The sequence below is a fragment of the Labrus bergylta genome, chromosome 2, assembly GCF_963930695.1.
Source record: "Labrus bergylta chromosome 2, fLabBer1.1, whole genome shotgun sequence".
Taxonomy (NCBI): Eukaryota; Metazoa; Chordata; class Actinopteri; order Labriformes; family Labridae; genus Labrus; species Labrus bergylta.
The window spans coordinates 1,679,630-1,702,349 of record NC_089196.1 but is presented as its reverse complement, the minus strand read 5'-3'; the positions used below and the strand labels follow the sequence as shown (position 1 = coordinate 1,702,349).

The 22,720-nt window shown below is 44.9% G+C and overlaps 1 protein-coding gene across 1 annotated transcript in view; it reads right to left on the bottom strand.

Moving 5' to 3' along the window:
- The window catches only part of si:dkey-91m11.5 (PH_BCR_vertebrate and RhoGAP_Bcr domain-containing protein), a 39,150-nt gene that overhangs the window by 1,742 nt on the left and 14,688 nt on the right, over positions 1 to 22,720 (bottom strand). Inside the window, exons 2-22 of the mRNA XM_020636412.2 lie at positions 19,977 to 20,158; positions 17,673 to 17,777; positions 17,404 to 17,589; positions 15,772 to 15,879; positions 15,470 to 15,530; positions 15,329 to 15,381; positions 15,103 to 15,243; positions 11,018 to 11,139; positions 9,641 to 9,806; positions 9,317 to 9,436; positions 9,064 to 9,139; positions 8,453 to 8,557; positions 8,145 to 8,219; positions 6,041 to 6,138; positions 5,711 to 5,842; positions 3,077 to 3,136; positions 2,750 to 2,859; positions 1,568 to 1,707; positions 1,349 to 1,483; positions 1,143 to 1,248; positions 66 to 225 (exon numbers count right to left, since the gene is read on the bottom strand). Of these exons, the coding sequence (XP_020492068.1) occupies positions 66 to 225; positions 1,143 to 1,248; positions 1,349 to 1,483; positions 1,568 to 1,707; positions 2,750 to 2,859; positions 3,077 to 3,136; positions 5,711 to 5,842; positions 6,041 to 6,138; positions 8,145 to 8,219; positions 8,453 to 8,557; positions 9,064 to 9,139; positions 9,317 to 9,436; positions 9,641 to 9,806; positions 11,018 to 11,139; positions 15,103 to 15,243; positions 15,329 to 15,381; positions 15,470 to 15,530; positions 15,772 to 15,879; positions 17,404 to 17,589; positions 17,673 to 17,777; positions 19,977 to 20,158 (2,441 nt within the window). The remainder of the gene's footprint in view (positions 1 to 65; positions 226 to 1,142; positions 1,249 to 1,348; positions 1,484 to 1,567; positions 1,708 to 2,749; positions 2,860 to 3,076; positions 3,137 to 5,710; positions 5,843 to 6,040; positions 6,139 to 8,144; positions 8,220 to 8,452; positions 8,558 to 9,063; positions 9,140 to 9,316; positions 9,437 to 9,640; positions 9,807 to 11,017; positions 11,140 to 15,102; positions 15,244 to 15,328; positions 15,382 to 15,469; positions 15,531 to 15,771; positions 15,880 to 17,403; positions 17,590 to 17,672; positions 17,778 to 19,976; positions 20,159 to 22,720) is intronic.

Sequence of the window (22,720 nt, the reverse complement as noted above, 5' to 3'; positions counted from 1 at the left end):
CTGTGTCACGTTCTTCTTCTTGGAAACGGGGGCTGAACTCATCAGCATCCTGGCTGGACTTTTACCTGAGCCATGACTTCCAGAGACCAGCTGTCGTTCATGGAGATCGGCTGCGAGCTGTTGGAGACTTTGCTGTCTTTTTCAGACGGCCTGAGCAGAGTCGGCCCGAAAACCGTGGCCAGATTGTGCAGAGACATCTTATTGACGCACTCGTTTTCAGCAATCCTGTGAGAGCAAAGAGACATAAATTACATTCAACAATTCAAACCAGATCCAGAACTTCTTCATCAAAGAAGGAACTCATATTAGAGTCATATTAAAAGTGATGCCTGTGTGGTGCACAAAGCAAACAGGACCAGCTCATGAGACAACTGATTATTTCTTTATAGATCATTTATGAGACTGTCGTCCCTGCTAAATGAACAGCATGCTGCCAAAGATTCAATGTGATTTTTATTTTATAAATTTAAAATAAAGTTTAATTTTGGGAAAGAAAACTCCACAGAAGCCCCGTTCACACATGCACAAAACTCCTGAAAATGTCCCTATATTTTCAAGGTTGGCTGCATCTGGAACACAAACAGCTGATTTCTTCACCCCAACTTCAGCCAGATTTTTTCCTGCCCGCCACCTGAAGCTTCAGTGTCCACCACATGGTGACCTGTGTGAGCATCGACTCTAGAGAGGAGGGGGCGGGGGGGGAGACAGCTCTCTACAATGTTTAGAATTTAGACTGCAGTACCCATTTTAAACACTAGGGGTCAGAGTTACATACTGCTCCTTTAACATGTGATTCAACTTTTTGTGCAGCTTATTCACTAATCAGAAGCCGACTTCAGTTTTGGAGTCGATCTTTTTTCCTGCCCGAAGTAAAATGATAATGAGTCTGTGTGAGCCAGTGCGAGAACGCAGCAGGAAATATTGAGAAAAATTCACCACAAGCGAGTTGGAGGGGCCGACGGCGTCTATCTGGACTTGAATGGTAAATGGATTTGGGCTTGTAAAGTTCTTTTCTAGTCTTCTGACTACTCAAAGCTCTTTTACACTATCTTTGAAAAAAAAAAGATCTATGTCCATAAGCAACAGACACAAAGACTTACATAAATCGGTACCAACACAGTGTGAATCGTGACGCTTTTTACCTTTTCAGATGGTCGAGCACGAAGAGGAAGGTGACCAGGTTGGGCTCTGGTAGAGACAGCAGCAGGTTGAGCATGCAGCTCTCTTTGGCCACACTGTCGGAGAGAGCTGCAAGGCACAAGAACACGTGAATGTGGCGGCAGCTCCACACACAAACTACATTTCTGTGACTTCTGTGAAAACACAGATTAGAGCATCAGGGACTGACCGATGCCTCCAGCAAAGTTTGGGTAGAGCTCGTCGGTGAAGAGAGGCTCCGGCAGCTCGCGGAAATACAGCTTCAGAGTTCCAGCGATGGCGTTTACGTCCATCTCCCTCATCATGACCGACACATCTTTGTTGTCTGCGGGGAACACAACGTTTTGTTATGTCATCATTATTTGTAAGATCAGCTGTGACGAGAAATCAGAAATGAGACTGAACTCACTTGAGTCGAATGAAGCCTTCAGTGACTGGATGTCAGTTGCGACGCCGGAAACCCGATAGATTCCCACCTCGTCCATCCCCCGTCGCTCTATCTCCTCCACACACTGTCTCACAATGAGGGGGACCTTTGAGCGCTCTCGCCTGGTGAGGACAAAGACACGCAGAGACAAGCTTTAAAGGGCCAGCGTCAAACTCAAAACGTCAAAAAGCAGTAAACACAAGACACCAAAGAGGTACTTATATATGTCATCACAGGGGAACGCTCTGCTCCTTACAAAAATAACACCACATTAACCATCTCGCTATATTGTTCACAACTAAGAAACAAGATTTTGTTGAGTAAAATAAAAGCCCAAAAAGCTGCATCTCTGTTAACAACTCTTGGTAAGGTCACTAGTGAATATCTTTATATTTTTAACATGTCACTGTCAGTTAAATGAAGTCCAAGTAACAAACGGAAATATGGCTGATCTTCATTTATCTGGTCCTGACATTGCCTATCGTGTTTACCGACATTATTAATAGTATTAATGCAGAAGTGAAACCTCTGCTTCTTCATTTGTATAGCGCCAATTCAAAACAAATGTTTAAAGGGTCACATAAAATGAAAAATCCACTTCACCATGTTCCTCTAACTCTAATATGTGTCTCTAGTCTGTCTACAAACCCCCCAATGATGAGAAAAGTCCATCCTCTCCGTCTTTTGCCTGCTCCACTTTTCAGAAAATGTGTGCTCAAACAGGCCGTTTGGAGATTTTCCCTTCATGACATCACAAAGGGCAGTAACCCCTCCCCCAGGCGGGTGACACTCCCACAGCTAGGTGTTTGTTCTGCCCTCTGAGTCTGCCTTCTCACCGTAAACAATAGGACATGGAGCGAGAAAGACCGAGTACACCCAAGCCCTTCTTGAGAGGGGGCGTGGTCAGACACAGCTCATTTACATATTTAAAGGTACAGACACAGAAACAGCCTGTTCTGAGCAGGGCTGAAATAGAGGGGTTTATAGAGATGATCAAATACAGGATCAGAGTGGATTTAGAACAAGGAACTTCACACACATGTTTTGAGGAGCTCTGAGACTCCTGGTTGAAGAGGAGGAGAATATGTGACCTTTAATATTTTAATAGAAATACTGGAGTTCATCATGTGCATGACAAAAATACAGAACTTGTCAACAACTCACTTGGTCACAACATTGATCTTCACTCCGAAGACGCCGGAGTGTTTCCGTGAAGGCATCCGCTTAAGACTGAACTCTCTGCTGGTGAACTTCATGGAAAGTTTCACTTCAATCTGAAACACGTAAAGACAACCTGTTATATAACGACCATGTGCTCCTTTCAGCTAAGCTAACCTTTAGCTAAACAGCAGGCACTGTGACTGTAAGGGACCGGCTAACACTTAAAAAGTGCAGTTACATATTGCTCCTTTACCTTTTTGTGCAGGTTATTCACTAATCAAAAGCTGACTTCAGTTTTGGAGTCGATCTTTTCTCTATAGAAACACTTACCCCGTTCATGGCGATGACCGTCCTCTGCCAGTCTTTGTTCTGTAACGCCTGAGGATCGAGCTGAAACAGAAGAGGAGATTTGAAATTTTAAACGTCACTTCATTATAAACGTACAGAACTGAACTTTAAAACCAGAAAGTATTTAAGCTTTAATCAAATCAAATCACCAAAAGTGAAAACTTGAGACGTCCAGTTGGAGCTGAGTTTCCTGTCTGTAGGTAAATAAAGGTGTTATCTGCTTAGTCACTACACTCAGCCATATGGCCACGCAGGGTCGTCTCATGTCACTGATCTATTTTGGTCATCTGACTAATATAGTGATCAGGAATGAGTAATGTCCTCAACACTAAGCTTTGTGCCGCTCCGACTTCCTTTTCTACCAAGAAAACCATCCAATCCCGTCCAGAGAGAACACATGCTGTAAACATTATTTTAAAAATCATGAAGAGATCGGTCCCAACAGAAATACAAATGATTAACGTATTATTACTCAAGTAAGGTTCAAAACATCGGCCAAAATAAATAAAAACAAGTCCCCAAATCGTCCTATAAACAATCATCCTTGTGCTTTTGCTCTCCTCATATCTGTACCTTTGGCCTAAGCAGGCTGCTGCGGACTCGTTCCCACAGACGGGCCCCTGTGCTCTGGGTTTTCCTTGGAGCAGAGTCCCCCTCATCCTCTGGACCGGTACCAGCCTGATCCACAATCTCCTCCTCCAGAGGATAACTCTCACTCATTCTCACAGGCATGCGCTTCGGTTCTTTTCACAGGCTAATGTTTAACAAGTTGAAAAAGAAAGCGCTGTTCACACAGATATCACAACGGCACTAACAAGAGAGGCGGGTCCTTCTTCCATGGTCAAACAGACAGTCGTCACATTGCCTTGAAGAGTCTTGAGGATCTTTTAGCAGAATCTTCACAGAACCTTTCAGAGTCATCTTCATGTCTTGGCATTGTTAGGGTCCAGATCCTTTCATTCCAGTGAGATCCAGCAAAAAAAAAAAAAAGAACAAAGCCACGCAGGCTGCCGTGCACGCTCGCCTCTCTGTTGTTCTACTTCTCCAATGGATTTGAAAGGATTAACTCCTGAGAATCCCCTCCTACCCTCATTACTGACGGGCTCATGCCTGTCACAGTCAGGAGAGCTGCCTGGTAACTGAGCGCCTCAGGTGGCCTGAAGAGGATTCTCTCAGGACAGATTCTGATAAGTGCTTCTAGTGACCTTTTAACGCTCATCGTCACCAACCCGGAAACAATATTCATTAAACACATCCATGATGTAACCCTCACTTTAAAAGGACTTGAGCTTGTAGAGTTCTTTTCAAACATATTCAAAGCTCTTTTACTCCACAGGTCACACCTACACATTCACACTGATGGTAGAGGCCGCTGAGTAAAGAGTCCACCAGTATTAACTCATCCATTCATACACATTCACACACTGATGGTAGAGGCTGCTGAGTAAAGAGTCCACCAGTATTAACTCATCCATTCATACACATTCACACACTGATGGTAGAGGCTGCTGAGTAAAGAGTCCATCAGTATTAACTCATCCATTCATACACATTCATACACTGATGGTAGAGGCTGCTGAGTAAAGAGTCCATCAGTATTAACTCATCCATTCATACACATTCACACACTGATGGTAGAGGCTGCTGATTAAAGAGTCCATCAGTATTAACTCATCCATTTATACACATTCACACACTGATGGTAGAGGCTGCTGATTAAAGAGTCCATCAGTATTAACTCATCCATTTATACACATTCACACACTGATGGTAAAGGCTGCTGAGTAACTCATCAATGGATGAGTTACTCAGCAGCCTCTGCCATCAGTGTGTGACTAATTTCCAGATTTTGTCCGCACTGGCGAACCTCCAGTTCCCAAACCAAGTCCCTACAGATTGAGCCACTGTCACCGCCGCAGACGCAGAAAGCAGTAGCAGGAGCAACACAGAGTGAGCCCAAGGACACACAATACACAAATACAATAATTTCATAAATCAATATTTACATATATTAACTAATGATTATTTTACAGCAGCCTCTGTCCTGCTGTGTGCAGTGGGCGTCTTTTCCTCCCATGTGGTGCACAGTCGACTGAGTCAGTTTAAAGATACCACCACTGAAGACATGAAGCTGAGCAGGAGGAGGACAACATGACAAGTGGACAGTAAATACCTGACAGGTGTCTTTTCTCTGGGCTATGAGCTCTTCAATAACACGGCTTGTTTCTGCGTGACGATGCCAGCGGATAAATCCCTGCACAGGCCGATCACAGAGCCCTCTGTGTCTGTGTCATACTCTGGAGCTTTGCCAACCGCTTCCCAGAGTCTAATCCGCCCTCTGTCACAACACACTAGCCGGGGCCAAGCTGAAACGACCCACTGGCAAACCAAATGACTGATTTCTTTTTCAAACAGTGCAGGCCCCCACAGGGCAAGGGTCCCACGGTGGGTCAGCGGGTTGGATAAGTCACCACTGTGGAGGCCCTGCAATCAGCAGAGGGAGCTCTGTACTGTCACATGGAGCAGAACAGATTAGGGGCATCTAACAGTACCCCATCTGGGCTTTCCAGATTATTCCCGGTTACACAGGGGCATTAAACTGAGGTTCATCCATACCTTTATTTGTCCTTTGGCCATGATCTTGTCCGTGATCTCCCCGTCCTCTTTGCTCTGCTTGGTTTTGTTGCAGCACTTGTCATAGCAGAGCAGCCTCACAGTCTGAGAGCCCTCCAGCTCAATCTCAAACTCCTGGTATGAGAAGAGCACAGAGACGGGTTACTGTAGCGATCAGCCTGCTGCACACACACGCATCCTCAGTTTATCTAGTGAACACCTCTTCTGTCTTTATTTCACAGGTTTGTCTCAGATGTGCAGACACACAGCAGCAGCGCCTCATTCATTCATTCATTCAGTCATTCAGTTTCTCCTCACGATCTGAACTCTCACCTCGTTCCAGTTGGGCTCTGTGGAGTCTCTGTACACACGTGTTTTGGCTTTGTTGACGAAGTATCCAAAGGAGTCCACCTCCAGGGAGCAGTACAGATCTACAGGGACACAAGCAGAAGTTTACCGGCTGAATCATAAAGAAAGTCAAACTGAGGATTAACATCAATAACCTGGTCGAGGCGTGTACGAACAAAGGCAACCATATGCTGCCCTACCAGAAGTCTCTCTCTCTGGTGACATGTTTTGACTTGCTTTTTTTTAAGCCGGTTTCCCACATGCAATCCTGAAAACATCTAGATTATTTCTTGTAATAACTTGAGAATATTCATTTTTAATATAGCTTGCATTATGTGCAGGGGGATCTCCTGAGGTAAGATGTGATGTAAAAAGAACAATGCAGAAGTAGCAGACGAAGCAACAGAGTCCTCTATACCAGAGTTTCTCAAATGGGGGTATGTGTACTCCTAGGGGTACGTGGGAGTACTGCAAAGGGTATGTGACAAATGTCAAAAGTAGCATCACAAGCCAAATTAAGTGTCTAAAGGAAAATCCATACACTGATTTCAGACAACTTAATTAATATCATATGTTCTCCATGCGACATCAAATAGGGCATTGAGGATAGGGCACAATTTTTAATATAGCTTGCATTATGTGCAGAACCGCTTGGACCAGAGGGCCTCCGTCTGCTGAGGTGAATTATTCAGCAAACGTTCACATGCTAACAAGAGCGCGGACCCAGAAGATAAAAATGAACAGCTTATTAAGAGGTAAGGAATCAGTTAGGGATAATGAGGTGGAGGAGGTAAAATGTTCTTGGCTGGACAAGGGAGTACACAAGCCAAAAAACTTTTAGAATCCCTGTGTTACGGCTCTGGCTGTGATCCTGTTTCTGTGTATCCTTTGTGTCCCCTCCCCCTCGGTCTGTCTGTGTGTGTGTCTCTGGAGGGTGTGGCTGCAATCAACACCGGGTGACTACTCACACCTGCAGCTCATCTGCTCATCTGCCTCAAGCTAAAAGCCCTGGGCTCAACTCAACTCATTGCCAGATTATTGAGTCTACTGAAGTGGTAGATACTATCGGCTGCTCCTAACATTTGTTAGAGTTTTGTTCCTAGCGTTTTACTAGTGGATCCTAACTGATTTTTCTCTCCTGTTGTCCAGATTCTCACCCGTGTCATCTCCTCCAGTCTGCTCTCCTCACAGACAACACAACCACTCACCTGCCTGCCTACAGAACCAGCTACTCCATAGTCTCCTCCATGGCGTCATTACCAGCCAGCCAGTCAGTCATTCACCTTTCCCTAACCCTGCAATAAAACCTCAAATCCTTCAACTTTGCTGCTGTGTCTGCTTTTGGGTCTGGATACAAACCGTAACACCCTGCTCTATGCGACTCTATAGTGAGAATATGTGTCTTTGTATCAATGCTACGTGTAGTTGAAGAGAATCTCAATGTGAACTAAAGAGTGGAGAAGAACATACTGGAGAACAGGAAACATGCAGCAGCAGGTTCATTAGAGCACAGAGATAATAGAGGTGGCGTGCAGACAGTCTATGGTCGTGCAGCGATCACATGTGAATAAAGGTCACCACCCCCTCCCACTGGCTCCAGGTGAATTCTCCTGATTATATCCTGCTGTGTTCTCACATCAGCTTACTCTGACTTTCTGCAGAATAAATATGAGGAGGCTGGAGGAGAAACTCCGGCTTAAGTCTGAGAGAAAAATGTTTCTGTTTGTGTTCACACATACAGCTCCTCCTGGAAATATCAGGAGTTTTCTGTAAGTGTGAAAGCCCTTTTAGTAAAACCGGAAACACCTGTGAGAAGTGGACTCTACACCATCTCACCCACACCGCTGAGTATTTACAGAAAACCTTTATGTGACAACAGGCACAAACTTTGAGCGAGCAGGGATTTGAGAACCTGTACACAGTGTTCCTGGTTAATCCCACTTGTTTCCCTGCAGCTGACAGTGGCAGAGGGGGGCGGGGTAAAGCAGGATCAGCCTGGACCCGCACAGAGGATGATGGAACTCCCCCGTGCAACCTCTGGAATAATCAAGCGGATTTCTAGCTAAAAAGAGGAGAATAAGACACTTACTTAAGCTCTGTTTGAGCCCTGATGCAGAGTGCACAATGACGTTTAGGAAGCCGTATAAACCCGGGGACTCATCATCTGAGGAGTGAAGAAAGCAGATTAAGATCAAATCAAAACCACACACACACACACACACACACACACACACACACACACACACACACACACACACACACACACACACACACACACACACACACACACACACACACACACACACACACACACACACACACACACACACACACACACACACACACACACACACACACACACACACACACAAAAGCAGAATCCACTGGGAACATTACCTTCTTTGTTCATGGTCATTGGGATGTTGTGGACGGTCTGAAGTTTCACACACGAGTTAGTGAGCATCTGCAGCTCCAGAGAGGTCAGAGAGAAGCTCTTAAAACCTGCAGGGTTAAAGGTTAGAATAGAATAGATGCTTATCGCCATTTGTACAGGTACAGGACAGAACAGGTACATTGGAATTCTTGTGCGTTTCTCCCTGAGTCAGCTTCTACAAAAAAGTTAAATTATATATAAAATAAAATATAAATAAAAAATGTTGTAGTAACAGTTAAGTAAATTAAAATAAACTGTACAGAAGCTATACACTGTATTAAAGCAAAGATATAATACAAAAAAATAACAAAGGGGAACACTGTACAATTGAAAATATAAATGTTTTCTTGTCTCTACTTTCTACATCTCTTATTGCACCTGAGGTTATTGCACACATGTTTTTCACATTATATAATAATTATATAATGATATAATCATTATATAATTACACTGTTTTTTGTTTTTAAGGTTAATATTGCACACTTGTGTTGCACTGTGAGGTGGTCAGCTGTCCATTTAGTCTGTGAGGTGTGGGGTTAAAGGTGAACGATGAAGCCACACAGATGAAACTCACACTTCTTCTGCTGCTCGTGGATAATCTCCCTCCATTCTGCACGCTCGTAGTCAGAAGAGATGAGAAATGTGAAACCCTAGAAGAAGAAGAAGAAAGGGAATCACACTTTATCATGCTATAATGTTGCTCGGTCAACAGCAGAGGGCAGCAGAGACCAGATGGAGATGTTTATGACAGTGAGAAGAACAGCTCTCATAAAAACATATCACAGTGATTTTAGTCTGTACTTCACCTTCTGGGACCCCTGACTCACCTTTCCATTTTTGTTGGCCACTCTGAACGCCATGTTTGGGGACATGAGGAGCAGCAGAGACTCTTGTTCTGATAACTTCTTCTTAAGTCGCTCGATCACCTTGAGTCCCTTCGTGGTTCTCTGCAGATTCACAGAGAAAGAGTTCATGTAGGGGGTGACTGTCTAGACTTTAGTTCTATTCACATGAGCCATATCTCACATTAGTTCCTCTTTTTAGTTTTTATTTTTAAACTAAACTCTCGTTGTTGTTCTCGAGCTTCATAGCGCAGTTCCTCTAAGTCACTCTTCTCACTTTGCATGTTGTGTCGTTTGTGTAAAGATCACCTTCTCTCTTTGGATCTCGTTCTTGATCTGGGAGATTCTGATCTTCATGCCGTCGATCTCCTCGTCCTGGACCAGAGGGATGGGGGTGGACTCGCAGTCCTCGATGGTCTGGAACGTCAGGTCAGCCAGCGGGATGTACCACTTGCAGTCATACTGTTGCCCTTTTCTGTCGGAGGACGAGATGTTTAGTATAATGATGTAATGTTTTTTTTAATGCAGTTATCATCACTTTGCCATGATTCTTCATCACAATGTTTTTTAAAGAAATGTCAAACATACTGTGTGACCTTTAACCCCACTACAAACACTTGTCTGTCACAATGAACATTTCTCACCAACTGTCAGCTGGACATTTTAATGTCTGTCCAGCTGACTGACCTTTGCCCCCCCCCCCCCAGGCCCGCCCGCAGATGTCATTTTATAATATCATCACATGCATGTTGGATCAGCGTCGGTGCTAGCTTCATGGCTAACATTAGCATCCTCTGTCTGGCTCTGATCAGCTTTCTGTGTCATCCTGACTTCTGTGCAGGTCCAGACGTGGCTATGCCCCGCCCACAATTACTCACAGTTCAGTTTAATGGGCTAAACTTTAACGCTACATAAAAAAAGGGTTTATACAATTTTAAAAAGAGGGAATTCACATTTTGAAACAACAATGAATAAAATGTGTTTCTTTGTTTTGGTTATGATTGCTTACATTTACTTCCCTTGTTTTTTTTTGCGGGGGGGGGGGGGGGGGGGGCAAAGGTCACTGAGACAAACAACAGAGCCTGCGTAGCACTAGAGGTTAAACCTAACTCTACCTAATTGGCTCCCCATGCCCCTGGGGCCATGAAAGCTTCTCCCATTTTCCCCTCTTGCCCCCCATTGCATCCCCTTTTTTGCCTTTGTTTGTTAGGACAGTGGACAGAGTAGGACACAGAGGAGAGAGAGAGAGAGAGAGAGAGAGAGAGAGAGAGAGAGAGAGAGATACAGAGAGACACAGAGAGAGAGAGAGAAAGAGAGAGAGAGAGAGAGAGAGAGAGAAAGAGAGAGAGACAGAGAGACAGAGAGAAACAGAGAGAGAGAGACAGAGAGACAGAGAGAAACAGAGAGAGAGAGAGAGAGAGCGAGAGAGAGTAAGAGAGAGAGAGAAAGAGAGAAAGAGAGACAGAGAGAGAGAGACAGAGAGAGAGAGAGACAGAGAGAGACAGACAGAGAGAGACAGAGAGAGGGTAATGAGATGTAGGGAAGGAGCCTCAGACCGGGCTTGAATCCGAGCCTCCTACAGGGGGGCGACATAACCACTAGACCCTTGTTTCCCCAACAGGGATCTAAATATGAAGATCTCCCAGGTGACAAGGTCTGGACCCCCGACATCAGACCCAGACTCACCCTGCAGCCTGTTTCTTCAGTTTGGTGCAGAGCAGCAGGTCGGTGAACAGGAAGACATGACGGAGTTTCCTGGAACCTTCCACCAACTCCACCATGAAGCGATCCCTCAGCAGCTGACGGTTCTGCCAACAGGACACGAGAAATCAAGTCACAACACATAAAGCATTTTTCAGAAGCATCAAACATCACTGTGATGATCTCAATTTTTTAAGACAGCTCTAACTAACAAAATAAACGCCTCACACTGACGTCCAGGCTCTGAGAACAACGACTGCGCTGATGTATGTACATGTGTCTAATTACTGTACAGCCTGTGGTTGTACAGTAATTGTACGTCCTCGTACAGGAAGTAGACAAAATAACCCGACAACTCCAAACAATAAATCATACATCTTGTGACCATAAGCATGTAAGTGTCTGACATATAATCAACCACCATGAGCAGAGCGCTGACTGATGTAAGGATTCATTGTAAAGATGAACCGCTAGCTTTAGCAACTGACGCTCTGATGAGCAGATATGAAGAAATACTGAACATTACACTTTTTAATAACCTTTGTTGGTCCTCTGACTTCATTTGAAGACGCCTCATCGAGTCATTTAAAGTAGTACTGTATGGTTTATAATCGTGTACATTCAGGTCTAGTGATAAACCCCCGTCAGCCTCAGCCATGCTAACTTTAGCATGTAGCTTAAATGTGTGCAGCGCTGTGTCTCAGGACAGTTAGCGTCAGTCTGGATACACAGTAAACAGAGATGGTCAACAAAGACATCATCGCTGCAAACGTGATAAACATCAACATGTTGTCATTTTGAAAATGTTACTGCATGCTAATGCTAGCTTTTTTTTCTCTTGAAGCTCTACTGGACTTGAGCTTGTATATTTATTTTCTTAACTTAATTTACTCATCTAGTCATACACATTCACACACCGCCGATGAAGCAGCGGGAGCAACTTGGGGTTAAGTGTCTTAAACAAGGACACATCGGACATGGCTGCAGGAGCTGGGGATCGAATCCCCGACCTTCTAGGAGTGAGACGACAGACTCTACCACTGAGCCACAGCCACCCTGTCAGTAAATGCATCCACACGCTGATGCTAGCTGTAACTAGAGTTTGTGTTGCCGTACTGCAAACTGATTCTCGATGTGGTTTGCAGAGTATGCAGAATGCTCAATTGGGAAATCATGACAAAAAACAACAAACATAAAAAAATAAAATAAATGGAGGAGCTGCTCACAGTAAAGGGTCGTGAGGCAGCACCAGAAAGGTGTTAAAAAAAAACTAAAGTTGGTTTTGAATCTTTAGAAACACATGAACCTGATGAGTGGAGAAGTTCAGTTTTTAGGGATCTTGCAGTTTTAATGAGAGCTAAGTCTCACATGCCGTGTCATTACCTATAAGGTGAAAATGTTGATGCTTGTGATTACTGTTGTAAACTAAATCTAGCTGCGCGCTCTAACAACGAGCATGAAGGCCATGCTGTGAAACGTTAACCCTGTGTCTTGTTCTCATAATGAACCCTCATTTCAGAGCTTCCCTTTAATCCTCATTGATCTGTTCAGCTGGCTGAGGTCGAGGGCACATGCACTGGACATGAGCTCCTCCCTGCAGCTGCATGCTTCCACAATCCGCCTCTGCCTCCCGACCTCTGACCTCTGGGCCGAGGCTGCTTACAGGGATGCTTGCCTGTGTGAGTGTTTGCCATCCCACACCGACCACAGTGCTTAAAAAAATCACCGCAGCACAGTTTCATTATCTAATTTTCTAAAAGCTCCAGCTCAGCGCTCCAACCCGCTCAGTTCTGGCCTGAGTCCGCGGGTGATATGCACGTTTTGTTCAGAGATACACCATGACCACAAATAGTCAATAATCCAATAATGGAAAAACAAGAAGCTGCACAGTGCTCGGCGTAATATTGGTCAAGAGCTTATCACTTACAACAACAACAACAACAACAACAACAACAACAACAACAACGTGTATCTTCATCCTGTCCTTTTTTCATCTTTAAATCTACTTGTGAGAAACCTTCAAGACAAAGTCGGTATAACATTCCCAAGAAATGTGGTTGATCTTTTATCCCACCATGGAGGGCTAGGCCAATTCTAAGGAAAATTCAGAGGAAGTTCCCAGTCATGTCAACCAGATCGCAGCCCTGACATGCTTGGTGGGTAGGGGGGAGGCAGCGGGGTCAGGAAGCAAGATTAAGTCAGAACACACCCAGAAGAGAACGCCGGCTAGGCCAGACAAGTCACTTTTATAAGAAGAGCTGCAGGCCATTTCTGGGAAGCACAGTCGACCCCGCGGCGAGGAAGGATGGGAGTGAACGGGGGGGGTGGCAACAGGTTTTCCTGGTCTGCAGCACGAACAGAGAGAGAGAGAGAGAGAGAGAGAGAGAGAGAGAGAGAGACCCCTTGCCTCTGGTGTTTGCTCTGTTTTGTCACGAGCTTCCTCTGCGTTCCACTTCCCTCACATCGAAATCAGACAAGCTGAGATGAGTCAGCAACAACCTGACTCACACTCTGGGTTTTTATGGCAGCTTCCAGACACCTTGTGCTCTGGAGCTTTTTTACTGTCGGCAGCCAAGATGTGACGCAACCTACGGGGGCAGACACAAGCCTGAAATCCACACGGCTGCTGTTTGAGGAATCCAATAAGTAAAAAGGTTTAAAAAAGGACGACCAACATGATCAGTATGAACAAAATATAAACTGGTAATCAATCATTTGATCAGGTGAATCAAGAAATAACTCTAGCACTAGTAGATCAGCGTGTCAGTCAGTAAACCACTTCAGACCAGACAAAATAAAATCACACTACCACACCTTATGATGTCTTTGTCTTTCACTCAGTGCTTTACTTTCAGCGCCAAAGAAAAACCTCAGTGTCTCATGCACCTCTTCACTCCAGTACTGGCCATTTCATTCTTGATGATTTGGTGGGTTTGACTTCAGACAACAGCACAGGTATACTTTGATTCAGAAGGTGATACCAGAAAAACGTCCTGACCGTCTCTGTGACCGTCTCTTTGAAGCTCTACTCAGTAACATCTGTAATCCTCTGGCTGCTCTTCATTGAACCACAAGTTATGACAAACTTCCCCCTATGAGCACCTTAAGACATGAAATCATCTACAAAAGGAAGAACAAAAAAAAGACACATTGATATCCATCCATCCCTTATTTATAACGCTTTTTCTGTTCAGGGTCCCGAGTAGATCTGGAGCCGATCCCAGCTGTCATTTGGACGAGAGGTGGGGTTACACCCTGCACTGGTCGCCTGTCAATCACCGGGCTGACTTCCAACTTTTCAGAGAGGCGCTGTTGATGTCACCAGCGCTCTTTTCAAAATGTATGACATTCCCCGTACTTTTGCCACATTCAGATCGCATCTTGTTGCAGAGGTCGGAAAATAAACGATCTAAAATATAATCTGTGCTGTAACATGAACTCCATGAAAGATCAGCTCACCTCAAGTATGAAGAAAAATGGTCTGAAAATGGAGTCCCATTTTCTTTTGCATTGTACAAAATATGATGATTTAAGAGAATTATTGTTTCATGAAGTAAAATCTGAAATATTGGGGCGGACAGATGTGCAGAAACTGGAATGGCTGTTTAATGGCTTGCTAATTTAGTTTCAAAAGCTTGGAAAAGAAGACAGGATATTCTGTTGAATTAGTTTTACTTGTTTTTGCTTTCTCTTTTTGTTTCTTAACAATGAATATAGCTTACCTAGTGCACTCTGATCCGGGAACGTTTTTAATTTATGGTGTCATGTAAGCCCATGCGGGCTGGGCATATGGATGTATGTATGACACAATAATAAAATAAAAAACTAAAACTAAAACTATTAAACATGCAGTAAAAAGTAACGGAGCAGTGTCAGTCAAACAGCGGCTGTTGTCAACAGACTGTTGTCATGGAGACAGGACGGACGTGCAGCGCTTTTCTTCTTAGAGCGCTTCATGAAAGAGCTCCTGAGCGCACATTTTTATCCTCATTTTGTGCACCCTTAGATATTCTTTCTGGAGTGGATTTACTCTTGTGAAGTCTTTCCTGAAACTGGTGCTCCTTACTGACCTCTCCCTTCTTGACGGTCATGGACTGTCTGCGGGGGGTGATCTCTTCATTCACACTGGACAGGAAGTTCTGAGAGATGCGCAGGGCGTCTTGCAGCAGCGGGTAGTCTGGGTGGCAGGACGGCGTGTGCTTCAGAAGGTCCTGGAACAGAGGAAACAGGATTACAACTTCAATGCATAAAGCTCAATGTTGTTGCTCCAGAGATGTGACCGGAGGATTGACTTACATGCAGAACGAGCGTGCTGCGCGTCACTCTGTCCACGGGTTTGTAGAGAAGAGCTGTGGAGGAGGACGAGTCAGATCAACAGCTCAACTACTTTTGCATAAATATTGATTTATGTGGAGGCTCATTTCACTCACTACTCACTTTCCAGAGAGTTTTTAGCAGGCTGGTCTTTGCAGTCCTTTGTGCTTTTGACCTTGAGATTCTGGCAGGAAGATAACATCACAGAGACCGGTTAGTAAAAAAGTCCCTCATTAAATCACAGAATACCCCCCCCCCCCCACCCCCCACCTCTCGAGAGCAGTTAAAAACAATCAGTGCCTCTGTAAAGAGCTGCGTGGCTCTTTACACTTGGCCCACTGCTACAAAAAAAACGCCTCGTCATCAGTGTGAAACATCAAACACTTGGCTGCATCAGTCCTGCTGTGCATGGCATGATTCCATACCTCAGATATCTGTGCAAACTGAGCATTTGCCTGGCAGCACTTGTCCGCCGTCTCCACGGCAACCTTGTAGTTATCCACAAATGCCCGGTACACTCCGAGCTGGCTGGCCTACAAAACACACAGAGAGAGTACAGATTACTTTTTATTTCAGCTCAGAGGAGACGTGTCAGACTATGTGCTGTGATTAGACCTGATTTTAAAGGAGAAGTCAGTGACTCAATCTTTGCTCACGTGTCTCTGAATACATCTTTTCTAGTTTCATCTTTTTCAGAGAGTGAGGTAGCTTTTATTCGGCGACCTCCTATAGAGCGTTTTTGTTCTCCTTTACTGCCTGTAATGTGGTGCAGCGAGGCTTTTATCTGGCCGGGAGATGACTCCAGGCAGTCTACTCACATGTGCACTGTAAGAAACCCTGAACATTACTAACAGCCTTTAAGACTGAAAAACTTCACTTTCTTTTACTACCATTAAACATAAAGGTATGACATTCAGGCAGTTCTATAATTAGGTTCTGAACGAGGCTGACTTGACAAATGTTGGTCTGTTTGATCAAAAACCATTGCTTGGAGGTTTCATGTTATGTCATGTTTGATCTTCTTCTTCCTAAAGGGCAGACATATTTATCCTGCAGGTAAACAAGTGTTTCAAAGTTCTACAAATCGTTATTCACACTTTTATCTGGTATTAGCTCGGCTGCTTCTTCTACTTCTATTTCACCCAGGCTTCCTTGTTTACGCTGCTGGCTGATGATTTTTTGCTGCATTCCAGCGATATGAAAAGAAGTGGAACAACAGGTTCATGCTGTTTCTGCTCAGAGACAAAGTTTTCCACCATGGTTATTTCATTAAAGGTCCAGTCAGTGAGATGTGTAGTGAGTGAAATGATAAAGGTACCTTACTATCTGATCAGACATTAAGGAAACATGTTATGTTGAAGTGCTGGCTTCTATGCAGCAGCCAGTATGTCCTCCTTCTAACTTTAGATTCTGTTCCTGAATGCTCTGGATTTGTTTGGACCAGAGAAGGTAGGAGGTTTTAAAACCCCCTCACACGGCTGTTTTGGACGCCCCTCTGTTTTCCAGATATGAGAGCAGTTATCAGGTCAACAGGTATTGCAGTGATGGAAGCGGTCAAGAGAAGTGGTTCAGATAGAAGTGATTGTACCCGACCTAAAAAGCCTCTGCATGTTTCTAATAAGCTCCACGAGCAGAAACGTGCTCAAACTAGGATCAATATTGGAGATGCTTTTGAAAAATGGAGAGAGGTTAGAACACAGAAAGGTTTACAGACCCATGCAGAGCTGGATAAACACTGAAGCTTCAGAGTCCACCACATGGTGACCTGTGTGAGCATCGACTCTAGAGAGGAGGGGGGGAGACAGCTCTCTACAATGTTTAGAATTTAGACTGCAGTTCCCATTTTAACCACTCGGGGTCAGAGTTACATACTGCTCCTTTAAATAAATAAACCTTAAAAATGGAGGCATGTCTGATGACATTTGTTCTTTGATGGATTAGCTGGTGTGGTTGTTTTAACATTAATATTCATGAAACAAGGCAGTGAGTCACTTCTGTAACGTTTCTGATGACTTGTTTTAACATGCACTTTCACAAAGACGTCATCACCATCGTACCAGTTTCTGGAAGAGGTCGCCCACACACTGCTGGTGGCCCCAGTTCTGGACTCGAGGAAGCAGAGCATCGTAGAAGTCCTTGTGGATCTCGTGAAGCTCCGGCACTTTGAAGAAGACGATTTCGATCTGCTGGATGGTCAGCACCGGTTGGGAGGTCGTGGCTGCGGCCCTCAGAGGCTTCATGGGCTGCAGACATAAACACAGTCCATAAGTACAAAACTGTTATTGACTGACTGAGTGAATAATGACAAATCAGAAATTATACATACTATCAGTAGAGCCTCCAGGTGGCTGAGGTAGGTCTCCTCACTGGCCAGGATTCCTGACAGAACCCACTTTCTCATCTCGAGTCCTTTTTCCTGATCCAACTCCACCTGATGAGATAAACATCAAATCAAGAAACCCTCAACACAAAAGGAATCAAGGAAGCTTTAAGATAGGATATGTAAACATGTAAAGGGACTTTGTCTTTAAAAGCCACATATTATGTCAATCACTTCACCATGTTCCTCTGACACTAACATGTGTAACCAGCATGTCTTTAGCCTGGAGAGAACCAATGCATGAACAGGGAGAACATGCAGACTCCACACAGAGAGGCTCCTGTCAGACGGGGATTCAAACCAGGAACCTCCTCGCTGTGAGGTGATACTGCTAACCTGCCTGAACAACACCCCCACCCCCTTGCTCCCTATCCCTCTTCCTGCATCTTATCCCATCTCTCCCCCTATCCCTTTCCAACCTCGGTGCAGTCTAGGCCTGTGAAGGCTGTTTCGTCATGAGCCGGGGATCCGGCCGAAGATTTCTGCCTTTTAATAAGGCAGTTTTTTCTTACCACTGTAACTTTTGCTGCTTTGCTAAAGTGCTCATGATGGATAGGCCGGGTCTTTGTAATATAGCAATAAGTAAGGTCTTTTACCTGCTTTTTGTAACATAACAATAAGTAAGGTTTTTTACCTGCTTTTTGTAACATAACAATAAGTAAGGTCTTTTACCTGCTTTTTGTAACATAACAATAAGTAAGGTCTTTTACCTGCTTTTTGTAAAGTGTCTCGAGATAACACTTGTTATGAGTTGACGCTATAAAAATAAAGATTGATTGACTGATAACTACTGCACCAGCGTGCAGCCCCCTTCAGAGTCATGACGGACATTATCCAAACCCCTCAAACACGCTGCGTTAATAAACTTTAGTGGAGAGCTCTACAGAGAAAAGCACCCCCCCTCAGCTAGGCATTCAATCAGCTGCTCCGACTGAAGCTTCAAGAAGTCAAAAACAAAGAGCACATGAGGAAGGGTCTTTCAGTGCCAAGGAGGGCTTACATACAGCATACAAGGACAGCGGTCATAGTGGGTGAACAGATGTTCAGAAGAGACCCCGCCCCCCCCTCCCTCTCTGCTGTCTGTGGTATTCTTATCCTCTGATGTGAACACTTGAAGATCTTCAAAGCCTAAACTATGCTGGAGCGGGTTGGGGGGCCGCAGCTGTAAGAAAAAAGATATAATGGCCGAGCCTGATACAAACATTCTCTGGGTTCCTGTGAGCTTTTATACTAACAGTCAGCAGCAGGATGACCGATGACCTGTTTAGATTAATGACTCGTTGACTAAAAACTCATTTTTCATTCTTCAGACGCTCGGAGGCTCTGGTGGCGGCCTCCTGGAATGTAAAACTCCTACACAGTTTAATCAAACCTGGACCGTCTGTTATCCCGCAACAACAACATGAGCTGGGAGGGGTCCTGCAGAGGTGTAAAGCTGGTGTTTATTAAAGGTCACATATTCTCCTCCTCTTCATCCAGTTTAAATAAGTCTCAGAGCTCCTCAAAACATGTGTGTGACGTTTCTTGTTCTAAATCCACTCTGATCCTGTATTTGATCATGTCTATAAACCCCTCTATTTCAGCCCTGCTCAGAACAGGCTGTTTCTGTGTCTGTACCTTTAAATATGTAAATGAGCTGTATGTGACCACGCCCCCTCTCTGGAAGGGCTTGGGTGTCTCTGGCTTTCTCGCTCCATGTCCTATTGTTTACAGTAAGAAGGCAGACTCAGAGGGCAGAACAAACACCTAGCTGTGGGAGTGTCACCCACCTGGGGGAGGGGCTACTGCCCTTTGTGATGTCATGAAGGGAAAATCTCCAAACGGCCTGTTTGAGCACACATTTTCTGAAAAGTGGAGCAGGCAAAAGACGGAGAGGATGGACTTTTCTTATCATTTGTGGGGTTTGTAGACGGACCCGAGACACGGTTCCCGAGGAACATGGAGAAGTGGATTTTACAGAATATGTGGCCTTTAAAATATGACATAAATCATTAAAAATGATTCCTTTGATGAAAAAAGGAGGAAGATTGTCAGGTCTTGAGAGAAGAAGAGGCAATGCCAGGCAGAAAAACAGAGACTTCTCAGTACAAAATGAGGCGCCACTGCTGCTGAAAGTGTTGGATGGTGTGAGGAGTGAGGACAGTGAAGGACAATGCAGTAGCCAGGAAGAGTGATAAAAGAGGGAGCAGCAGCAGCAGGACTGCCAAACTGAGAGAGAAGTGATGGTGGGAGCTGACCCAGTTCCATTACCGAGAGCGTGGACTCCAGAGAGCCTGAGGACTGGGTGTCTCGGCTGTGTCGGCTCTTGGAGCGGAGTCTTGGGGAGGACGATGGAGAGCCTGTGAGGGACAGAGAGTCATGGCTGGGCTGCTGCTCTTCTGACGGCTCCAGTTCAAAGCCATATGAAGATGAGGTCTCGTTGTAGGGAGCCTCTGTGAGAAAAACAAGAGTGTATGACAGAGAAACATCATGGGAAGTGAAACAAAACACAACTTCTTCTTCAGTTTGTACTCTAACATGTGCAACATTTCACTCATCAATATATCAGAGATCAAGTGTAAGATCCTGTGTAAATGTGTCTCTGAGTCATGACTGTCTACAATGAGTGAGAAGCTCGAGTCCCACTGGCTGTGTTGTTGTCAGAGTTGTGTTTACATACACGGGACAGCCGGCTCCTCCCCTTATCAATGACACCATTCTTATATAATTTTCTCTTTATTGTATATATCCGTTTGTTACTTATTTCATGAACATTTTGTAGTAAAAAAAAGAAAGTGAAAGTCCGCTGAAAGTCTGGAGTGTGATCACCGGACAGCAGCCTGCTTACTCTGAGAACCACTCGTCTTAATATCAAACCTGTTTTGACCCGTCATAAACCTGTATCAAATCATCCTCAGAGCTTGAGCCAGACAGCTGCAGATCGTGCCAGGCGGAGCAACACATGTGAACCGCTCGTTCCAGCCATTTTTCTTCAGCAGGTCTCTTTAGCTCCGGGGGTTTTCAGGATCAGAGATAACAAGAAACAACTGTCACCGAGGGAAATTCACTTTATGAGTCTTAAACTACAGACTGTAAATATTAATGGACGAAGCCTGACGTCAGCCATCTCTTCCTGCAGGGGGCTCCAGAGGCTCATCAGCAGCAGCCGCCATGCTGGAAATGCTGTCTCAGTCTAACTTTCAGTCAACCTAACGACAGGCTGAGCGCTGGAGCTGAGGCGGGTTTTAAACCTCCTGACAAACCGTTACACCGCGCCCACCTGTCAATCAGGTCAGCTACACGCCTGACTATGGATAACACGTATCATTTTCAAAATCTAAACGGAGCTGTTTTTAAAAAGTTCACCCCCGTACAGTGTATGCCAGTGATGACAATAACTAATCAGACCTATTTGGTTTTTTGAACCAGGCTTTAAACATGTTTATTTAAAAACAGATTTTTTGCCTGTTGTGTGTATGTGACTTCCTGTGTTCCTGGAGCCAGCCTCAAGTGGACACTCGAGGAACTGCAGGATTTTGCACTTCTGCATTGTCTTCACTTTTCAGCAGAGGAGGTTGCCGCTTGGTCTAAACATGGTCTCAGAGCCCAAAAGACCTGCAGAGTTCAAAGTTCAAAGAGCAGAGTTCTGGGGAAATGGATGACAAAGACTGAACTCTTCTTCTCTGTGTGTCGATTTCATTCATCTAATCATATTTATTTTCTCTGATGATGCTCCAAGCCAACAAATGAAATAAAAGCATAAACAGCTGCACAGCTCTTCTGACACAAGCAGTGAAACAGGCAGAAAAAGGGTAGGACTACAAGGACTACAAACATGTTAAACCAGTTTAACCCCTCAATGACGGTGAGCAAATGCCTGAAACAAATGTCACAAGTCAGTCAATACATGTTGTGCTCGTCGCCCCTGTGATTCCAGACTTTTAACTCAACCTAAAGATGCCGATGTAAACACTCTGTGAGCTGAGATTACTGTCAGCTGACCCCTGACTCACCAGCACTTATCATCGTAATTATCCTCATTATTGCCGTCAAAGATGTGGCGGCGGGCGGATGCAGTAATAAAGAAATGCAGACATAGCTATACAGATGATGAGTCAAATATGTAAACACCTCTACTTGGAAAAAAAAACAGAAAAGAGAGGATTCCGGAAAACTCTGGGCCTGGATAAAGCCGAGTCACCCCGGAGAGGCGGGCTAACAGCGTGACCTCCATGGCGACTCAAACAAACAGACTGGGCCCAGCAGAGAAGCAGGGAGCTGTATCGAGCGCCTGGGAGCACAGGGGAAGTCCATGTGAAAGGCCACTCTGTGTTCCAGTGAGATTATAGATCTGCCCCCGACGCTGCATGAATAACACATCCTCTCTCAACAACTGCAAACTATCTCAGTCCAGAGGGAAAAAAACAGCCAGCGCATGGACACACACATTGTACAGACGACGGGTGTGAAGGGGAAACATTTTCACATGCAGAGGGCAAGTTTGACCTCACTGCTGGTTTGAAACGTAGACAACACGATAGATCACAGCAGACTCAGCTCAGGAAGTGTCCAGGCAGGTCTGTCAGGAAAACCATCGGCCTCCAAGCGGAAACAGGCTTTCAGGACAAGGTCATCTTTTCCAAACAGCTCACTGGCCCTCTACACACACACACACACACACACACACACACACACACACACACACACACACACACACACACACACACACACACACACACACACACACACACACACACACACACACACACACACACACACACACACACACACACACACACACACACACACACACACACACACACACACACACACACACACACACACGGCACACACAAGGCTCTTGAAGTTTTATCATGACATGCTGTGTCTTCTGTCCTGCAGGGCGGCGGCTGTGGCTCAGTGGTACAGTCGGTCATCTCTCGACCTGAAGGTCGGGGGTTCAGTGTCTTGTCCAGAGACATGTGGCTCCAGGAGCTGGTGTTGTCGTACTCGAA